Genomic DNA, 9,878 nt, shown 5'->3' with positions numbered 1-9,878 from the left:
AGGTAAAACTGGGTGTCATTCACATAGCAACAAAAAATATAACCAAGACGGAGCATATAAATAATGAAAAGAAGCGGGCCCAAAACAGAACCCTGGGGAACACCAGTGGTGATTAGATGTTCTTGAACTTTTTAATTGAATACGCTGAGTGCTTCCAGAAATATACGATCTAAACCAAGATAGAGGAGTGCCAGTAATCCCAATAGAAGCTAACCTGTCAAGAAGGATCTTGTGTGAGACAGTATCAAAGGCAGCGCTCAAGTCAAGAAGGACAAGTATGGTTAAGAGCCCAGAGTTGATCATTGGTTATCCTGAAAAGAGCAGTCTCAGTGCTGTGATGGGGAAAACCAGATTGAAATTGTTCATACAAATTTTTATTAGAAAGACGTTCATGAATTTCAATACACTTTTCCACTACCTTAGAGATAAACAGTACATTTGAAATGGGATGAAAATCATCCAAATTAAATGGATCAGCCCCTGGTTTCTTAAGTATGGCATTAATAATATCAGAATTTATCAGAAATATCAGAAAATTAACACGCGAGTGCGTGTCTAAAACTGGAGTGGAACGCAGCCAAGGAGGGTGTTTGGCTTAAATAGCTGGCTGACGTGAAACAGGTGTGCCGTAATCAGGCCAGGTATGTGGGCGCTTGGGATTTGTAGTCCAGTTAATACTCGGGGAGTGAGACCTCTGGTGGCCGATCAAGGGAACTTCTCTGGCTTTTGTGACCGTTGCTCAATGTTCACTTCACTGATCACAGTTAAATGAGAGACAAACATGAAATGAAAAGTGAAGCTCAAAGATCATGATGAGTTCAACAGTCATTTTAATATCATCAGATCTGATCGACAACTGCTGTGTCATGATTATGATCTATTTTAATGTCATGCAGATGATTTGTGTTATAAATCACTAGTTTGGTCATGAAACTCTAGATGGAGCAGGCTTGACATGTAATCTGTAAGATATCACACCATTTCCTACACGGAATTTGATTGCCCTGATTGCCCTGACAGCAACATAGTGTCGGGCCAAATCCGGCCCACATCTGGTCCGCTTGTAAACCACATGTACTAGATGTGGGCCGGATTTGGGCCACACTATGTTCCTGTCTTGGTGGCCTCTAAATTATGCCAAAAATGTGACAATTTGTTGACAGACGGTCCTTTCACACCAAACGACAAACAAACATGTGTTGGACTGTGTGTTCATTGCACCTTATGTGCTTTAATTGGTCCTGATTGACAAATCATGGTAAATCTGGTAAACATCAGCATGTTCTTCAGTATCATGATGAATAAATGATTGAATGAATAAACACCTCTTTGTTCTTCAGTATCATGAAGTTTCATTCTCTAGGTTCTGGGTCACTGGATCTCTCTGTCCTCTCCTTCCAGATGCTTTCTAGTCGTTCTGACAAAAACAACAATAATAAGCAATAATAATAATAATCAATATTAATTAATATTAGTGTGTCCTGGGCTAAACATCTGATCCAAAGAATAGTGAACAGTGTTGGGTTACAGGGTGATTTGGCTGTGACTTATACAGAAGAGATTTTGTTGTTCAGCACATAAAGCTGAACTACTTACTGTGATCTCAGACTGTGGTGATGTGGTTTCTCCACTGCATGGATTTTCATGTGTATCTTCAGGTGACTTTTAATGGAGAAACTCTTTCCACACTGATCACACCTGTGCAGCTTATCTCTGCTGTGGATCTTCTCATGTGTTTTCAGAGATGATGACTGACTGAATCTCTTGTCACAGTGTGAACACTTGTAAGGTTTTTCTCCAGTGTGGATCCTCTCATGTCTTTTCAGAGGTCCTGATTCACTGAATCTCTTGTCACAGTGTGAACACTTGTAAGGTTTTTCTCCAGTGTGGATCATCTCATGTTTTTTCAGATTTGCTGACTGCCTGAATCTCTTGTCACAGTGTGAACACTTGTAAGGTTTTTCTCCAGAGTGAATTCTCTGGTGTCGTTCTAAATTGGTCGCTGTAGTAAACATCTTCTCACACTCAAAGCACATGTACTCTCTCACACCAGTGTGTGTTTTCTGATGCGCATGTAAATATTGCAGCAGTGAAAAACTCTTTCCACACACAGAACATGAATGTGGCTTCTCCTTCATATGAACTGTCAGGTGTTTCTTCAGGTTTGATTCCAGAAGAAAGGTTTTGCCACATTGATCACATGTGAATGGTCTCACTCCGGTGTGGATCATCAGGTGTTTTTTAAGGTTTGATGATTGACTGAAACTCTTCCCACATTGATCACATGTGAATGGCTTCTCTCCGGTGTGGATCATCAGGTGTTTTTTAAGGTTTGATGATTGACTGAAACTCTTCCCACATTGATCGCATGTGTGCGGCTTGTCTCCAGTGTGAACTCTCATGTGATTGTTAAGATGTACTTTTCGTGTGAAGCTCTTCCCACATTGATCACATGTGAACGGCTTCTTTCCAGAGTGAAGTTTCATGTGACGCTCAAGACTTTGTTTTGCTGTGAAACTCTTTCCACACTGAGTGCAGGTTGTAGATTTCTTGGCTCTTTTCTTTAAAAATGTCGTTTTAGTCTTTGAGCGACTCAAAGGTTTTTCTCCAGGTTTGTCATGATGTTTCTCCTCCACTTCACTCAGTTCTTCACTCTCCTCCTTCACTTCCATCAGCTCTGAAATGAAATTATTTAATTTTCAGTACATCAAAATAATTTAAAGAGAGAAATGTAAAGTGAAAGGTCATAAATTTGAGACTTGCTGTGACAGACAACTGCTATAAAACATTCTGATAATTGTTATGCGTTTGCATTTTCATAAATTAATGACATTAAGATTAATCAACCAATTGTAAAGAGCCACCAGTGGTCTGGGCGAAGGTATAATGTGTGTCTTTTCAGCGCTCCTGTGAAGTTCACCTAATTTTTAGAATTTAGTCTCAATTTTACTTTAACTCTACGCTTAATCTGACTCCAATATCAAATGGTTATTAAATTTAGATTTACTAAATTAAGACAATAAGCACTGAATGGAGGTCTTCTGGATACAGAATTTGACAAATAGCTGCTCTGCCACCTTCCCTTAAATAATTCTTAATAATTCATTATAAATAATATTAAGAAAATAAAGAAAACATTGCTCTGAATGGTAGTATTCCCCATTCATTTCCTATGCTGCTGATTTTTGTCCATTAAGGGCCAATAAAGGAGTTTTTTTTAACCATTTGAAATTGTATGATCAAGTACATTCAATGTGTGTGTGTGTGTGTGTGATCAGGTGGCAAAGTAGCCAAGGATTATGGAATCTGAGAACCGCTCAGATTAAGGAAATTGTTCTTTTTGTTTTTAAATTGCCCACATTTGTCCTGAAAGACCCTTGACAAACATGAAAGGGGAAAGATAAATTGACAAGAAACATCTTATGTGGTCTACAGATATTCTTAGTGAACTTTCAGTGTCTTGAATCAGGGGGAGAGGAAGGGATGAGGGATGAGGGAGGGGTGCACAGATAATAGAGGAGAAAAGAGAGTTTGGTCAAGGCGTGTCCTGTTCTCTTTACTCAATTATTATATTTAAAACATTAGAGCAAGTTTCTGTAGTGAGAGCTATTAAATATAATTGATCAATGACAGAATATCTAATGTGATATTAACAGCTATATTTTGACATCAACTTTTAAACTGATATTTCATTTATTTTCCTAAACCTGTGTAATTATCAAGGGCCGGTCACACTAGACTTTTCCTTCCACTGACTTCCATTCATACACATGTGAATGCGGGACACCAGAAACACAAGATCAAGTGAAGTGTAGCATCTGGACCAATCAGCCACACAATTATTCATTGTATTTAATAAATTACCCATAAACTCACTCTCACTATCAAAGTTCTCTGAACTCATCCCCCTAAAACTGCAACCAGCATCCCAATGTTGCTAGCACACAGGCACAACTAGGTGTCCTGTTACAGTTATATGGTACTTTTATGATCCGGAAGAATGCTGTAGAGACTAGTGACTCATTCTTCCTGAGAAGGACAAATAAACTCTCTTAATCCTATGTATTCTCTATATAACCACTTGGGAAATGTATAAATATGTATCCAATTTTCCCATCTCATGACTTGCCTTTTATAGGCTTTATTCTATGTATTATTTCTCTCTTTTGAACTATTAATGTTCCATAGTTGCAAATGTATAGTTAACTGAGATCACATTGGCAACATGTTTGGTATCTACGGACTCCAACTTTAATTTCCTATTTGGTAATTCATGTTGCATGTTACTAACTCTGTGACATGTTAGTATTATAGGAATTTAGAAGGTTTTTCTCTCAAACATCCAATCCAGTGTCTTATGCTAATATCTTGCTACAGAACAAAGACTCGTAAAACTTCCCTCCGAGGGGGCAACTCCTTATTGGCTCAGACACCTCAAGAGGGTGTGACATCTTCACACTGATCACAAGACCAAGTTTTCTCTTCCTGCCCTTCCTCCTCTTCTTCTCTTTCACTGACAAATGCTGACGTCAAGATGATGCTTTAAGAAGCTAGAAGCTTCTAAGGAACCCCAAGCTTGTGCCAGGCCTCGGCCTAGACCTTCCATTCACCAAAGATCCTCTGAATCCAACTGGTTCTCTTTCATCAAGACAATATCAGCAAAGATTCAACGGGAGCCTCCACAAATTGCATCAGGACAGTTTTAATTCATCTTGGAGAGACATGCAAGTATCAAACTTAGTCTCATTATCGGATACATTGAGTATCCTTACCCCTTTGAAAGAAGGGCCTGTTAAAACTAAACTGATGGTTTGCTCAAGGCTGTTGATCTGCTGAAATGTACAACAATGCTGTAACTTCTTGCTTCCTGTACTCTGATTTAGCCCTCCCTCTCTTGGTAAACTGTATGCATGTATGTGTGTGAATGTTAGAGTAGTTAAGTGTTTAGTCTAGTTAATAAAGTCTTGTTCATGTCACACGTAAGGTTGTCCGTGTTTTGCTCTCATATACGGGAGTCCCTATTCATGTAGGTCCTGACTACAGGCTTTTAGTAGAATAAGATTGTTATTTCCCATAACCTGGAAATGAACATTTCTTAACACTGTGTGTTCACTGGACAACAGGTTAATTGATTGTAATATTAATTTTATTACATTAAGTTAATTTTATTAACTGATTAAAATATTAATAATTAATTATAACTAGTTATGATTAATTATTCCTATTTATTTTTGAGCTAATTTGCTACAGAAGTTTGCAGTAAAGTGAAGCAGATTGTACATTTTTACATTTTAAAATGATTATTATTTGTTATTTATGTTTTAAAAGAGATTCACGGAGTGTGACATCATATCATGATCGTTTCAGCGTCTGTAGAAAGTTCACATGCTCAAAGTCTAGACTGACTGCATCTTTAAATGTGTTATTATCAGTGTCCTTCATGATTCACTCAACCCTGTTACTTCTGACATGATTTTCCTGCTTTCAAAAACAACCAGGAAGAGACATCATCTGGGCTCTCTCTACAGCATGATGGGAGGACAAGAAAATAATCTCAATCCTTTGTCTCAGTTTTTACACAAATGAATGACTGCATTCATCAACCCTGTTACCAAAGTTACTGTAAGAAGAGATTTTGCTCAAGTTACACTTACAACCCTGTCAGCCATTCTGGAAAGTTCATTTACTTCAAACATTTTGGTTTTCACAGTTTATTCCTAAAAATAACAATGTTGTGAACTATAGTGAAAATGCCTAAATTCTGGAAACACTCTTGCAAACTGTGAAGCAGATATTGAAATAATGTAAAATAAATATTTAGTTTGATCTGATGTTGACAATCATTATGAAAGTTTCTCAAACTTCCCTTTACTGAACTTTTGTGAGAAAAGAACATTATGTCTCATTTCATAGTTTAACTGTGTATCTAAATCTTTGTAACATGAATGTTGTTCAGCATCATGAATGAAGAATAAACACCAACCTCTTTGTTCTTCAGTATCTTCAGTGTGTTTCATTCTGCAGGGTTCTGGATCACTCATGTTCTCACTGTCCTCTTTAATAAACTCAGTCTTTGCAGATTTCAGCTCTTCCTGATGCTCTGATGCTCGTCTGATTGGAATATTCCAGCATTTATTTGAGAACTGCTGTGGGAGGAGCTTCACTGATGATGTGTTAATATGGGAGGAGCTTCACGGGTGAATTGTAGTGGGCGTGGCTTCATTTACTGAACTGAAGATTGGTTGGAGGAGCTGATCTGCCAAAATCAAAAATATATCAGTTACTGTGTTTAAATGTACAAAAGCAATTTTAAATAGAAAAACAATTAAATGCAAGTGTCTATTTTAATGTTTCAAATTACTGTTGTGAAAATAAAATGTTTTATCTTCCATCATCATTTAGTGTAAGAGATATATTTAAATATATAAAAGAATAAGAGATCATACTAAATTTAATTATATTTTAAATGATTAAAATCTTCTTGCTGACAAATGGGTGAAATCTAGTGGTTTGAAGGAAAGTGGTAAAGTATAAAGATTTAAAATGACAATTAAAGAGTATTTTAGGCTGCACTGTGATCCTTAAATACAGTGTTTGAATGTCAGAAAATTATTATTGTTCTAAATAATGACAAGTAGCTTTCTTTCTTTCTTTCTTTCTTTCTTTTATATCAAGCATGTATATCAGTCTACTGTAAAGCAACTGATACTAATTCAGTTAACTGTTTCATAAACTGTTTTGTTTCTAATTCAAACTTTATTCTGTTTCTTCATTAAAATAATGACAGATATCTAGAAAAGTTGTAAAGAACTGTAAGAAAAACAGAAATAAATGTAGATATTTATAGTCATCAAATCCTCTCAGTCTGTTGACAGCAATGAAATGAGCTTTAAGTGTCAATTTACAGCAGATCTGAGGACATCAGCATAATAAATGAGGTGAAAACAGGAACTATTGACATGAAATAAAGAGTGTTTTCAGCAGTTTCTCTGTTAATATTGATGATCCTCAGACTATCAACACTCATTCAACAAGACATTCAGATCATCTTACTTTATTCTGAGTGTTTGCTGTTAGAAACTGATTATTTGAGTCTTTCCTGTAGCTCAGTGGTTAAAGAGCATGGCACTAGCAATGCCAAGGTCATGGGTTCAATCCCAGGGATTGCACATACTCAGATACAAATGTATAGTATAATGTAAGTCGCTTTGGATAAAAGTGTCTGCTAAATGTAAATGTAAATGCAGGATATATGAGAAAAGACTATAAAACTGCTCTTTAAAAGAAGAGAATTGTGTGGTCTGTTCAGATGAAATGTGTGTTAATTTCACATTAGTTTCTTCTTTTCTCAGTGATGGAGTGTGAAAGCAGGAGATACCAACACATGCTCTACAGATGAGCCTGATATGAAACACCAAAAACAATCCTGAGGAGTTTAAATGTGTGATGATGAACAAAGCTCATATTAATCTCCAGATAATACTACATAAATATTACAAACCATATTCAAATGTCATATATATTGTCAGTCGGTGAGTGTTTTTATCATTCAGCTTTAACCCTGTGGTTATTCAGGTAGGGTCAGGATAGTCAGATCTGCCTCAATCATAAAGTTCTCACCGCCGCAGGCTGAAGATCTTCAGGAATGATGGAGAAGACTCTCCTGTGCTTCTGTTTTGAGCCTCAGTTTAAGGAAAGTCTCACAGGAGGCGGTCATAACAATAAAAACACTGATTTCATTGGTTACGATATAAAGCAGTTAAAACTTAAATCAGCTTAAGCTAAAAATCTCTATAATCTACACTTAATGCAGTTGATCTGAGGAAACCTTTCACTCCTCAGAGTCTCATTCTGGTTTATATTTCTGAAAACTCATTTTAGTGTATTTCATTTACAGTGAGTTTACACTTTAATTCTTCCTCTCTAACCTACATGTATCCTTTACTGGACAAACTGTGATCCGTATGAGTTTAATACTGAACACTGCTTTGATATCTTAAATACGGGATGATTCTGTATTATGACAACAACTCTACTTTATTTTTAAAGGTTTTATGATTATTGCTCTTCTGATCTAATTTCACTACTGCAATCAATGTACTTATTAGAAAATCAAACCTTCAATTCATATCTATCATATTGTTGTAGTTATTTATCTTTAGTGGTTGATGATGGTGAGTGTCCTTATGTTTGTTTTTGTGTTATTAATGTCATATTGTGAGAAATATCAGTATTGTCTTTCAATAGAGCAGTTTTGTAGTATTTTCTCATTTATCCTGACTCAAATAATCAGTTTCTAACAGCAAACACTCAGAATAAAGTGAGATGATCTGAATGTCTTGTTGAATGAGTGTTGATAGTCTGAGGATCATCAATATTAACAGAGAAACTGCTGAGAACACTCTTTATTTCATGTCAATAGTTCCTGTTTTCACCATTTATTATGCTGATGTCTTCAGATCTGCTGTAAATTGACACTTAAAGCTCATTTCATTGCTGTCAACAGACTGAGAGGATTTGATTACTATAAATATCTACATTTATTTCTGTCTTTATGCTTTCAACAGTTATTTTCTTACAGTTCTTTACTACTTTCATACTAGATATCTATCATTATTTTAATGAAGAAACAGAATAAAGTTAGAATTTGAAACAAAAAGTTCTGAATTAGCATCAGTTGCTTTACAATAGATGGATATAAATGATTGATGCAATTAGATTGAGGGTGGAATACAAAAGGGGTTAATATAGTAAAAAAAAAGTTTGAAAGAAAGAAAGAAAGAAAGAAAACAACTTGTCATCATTTAGAACAATAATCATTTTCTGACATTCAAACACTGTATTTAAGGATCACAGTGAAGCCCAAAATACTCTTTAATTGTCATTTTAAATCTTTATACTTTACCACTTTCATTCAAACCACAAGATTTCACTTATTTGTCAGCAAGAAGTATTTAATCATCTAATATATAATGAAATGTAGTATGATCTCTTATTCTTTTATATACTTTATTGAGTACAGGTCAAAATAACTGTTGTTCTATTTTTATATTAAATATATCTGTTATACTAAATGATGATGGAACATTAAAACATTTTATTTTCACAACAGTAATTTGAAACATTAAAATAGACACTTGGATTTAATGGGTTTTCTATTTATTAAAGGTGGGCATAGATTAATTTTTTTAATCTAGATTAATCTAGATTAATTTTGGAATTAATCTAGATTAATCTAGATTAAAATGGCTCATTTGAATTCTGCCGAAGACATTCAGAATATGTGAGATACCCAAATTGTCCCTGCGTCCCAATGTCCGTACTATCCATCCTAAATAGTATGTGAGATTAAAATAAGTGTGTCCCAAAGCATAGTATGTTGAAAAGAGTATGCCAAAAGTCCCCGGATGGTCTACTATTGGATCCGTGCACACTATAGAGGCTAATATTGCCCACAATCCATTGCGCATTGTACGAGGATTCAGTTCAGAACTACAAACACGAGTAAAAAGTGTTCAAAACTACAAAACATGGTGAATATGCACGACGCTGAGAGATTGTTTGAGTGACTAATAATAAATTCAAACTGATAGAAAAATATTTTTTAATGTTATATGTGTTATTTTTCATCTGCAAATACCAATGTGGACTTTTATAAAGATCTGATTGGCCATTAACTTTTAAATGCATCATTATGCATTAATATGAGGAGAGTTCTCCACATGAAAGACTCGCGACTGCAGATCAACGTGCTTCATTTCTCTCCGATACGGTAGGAAATTAGCTAAATGAAATATGGAGGATGTAAGATGATTGACAGGCCAGTTTATGGTGACTGGATGCGACAGAGAGCAAAGACGTATGACGTGATAGTATGT

At 35.5% G+C, this 9,878-nt stretch overlaps 1 protein-coding gene across 1 annotated transcript in view; it reads right to left on the bottom strand.

Annotated features, from left to right (window-relative positions):
• Positions 1-1,592: 1,592 nt before the first annotated feature.
• LOC137002595 (zinc finger protein 91-like) overlaps positions 1,593-9,878 on the bottom strand; it is a 34,209-nt gene continuing 25,923 nt past the window's right edge. Inside the window, exon 5 of the mRNA XM_067362352.1 lies at positions 1,593-2,419. Within this exon, the coding sequence (XP_067218453.1) occupies positions 1,593-2,419 (827 nt within the window). The remainder of the gene's footprint in view (positions 2,420-9,878) is intronic.

The sequence above is a fragment of the Chanodichthys erythropterus genome, chromosome 3 (genome assembly GCF_024489055.1).
Source record: "Chanodichthys erythropterus isolate Z2021 chromosome 3, ASM2448905v1, whole genome shotgun sequence".
NCBI lineage: Eukaryota > Metazoa > Chordata > Actinopteri > Cypriniformes > Xenocyprididae > Chanodichthys > Chanodichthys erythropterus.
The sequence above is the reverse complement of the archived record's forward strand: the minus strand, read 5'-3'. Positions and strand labels throughout refer to the sequence as shown.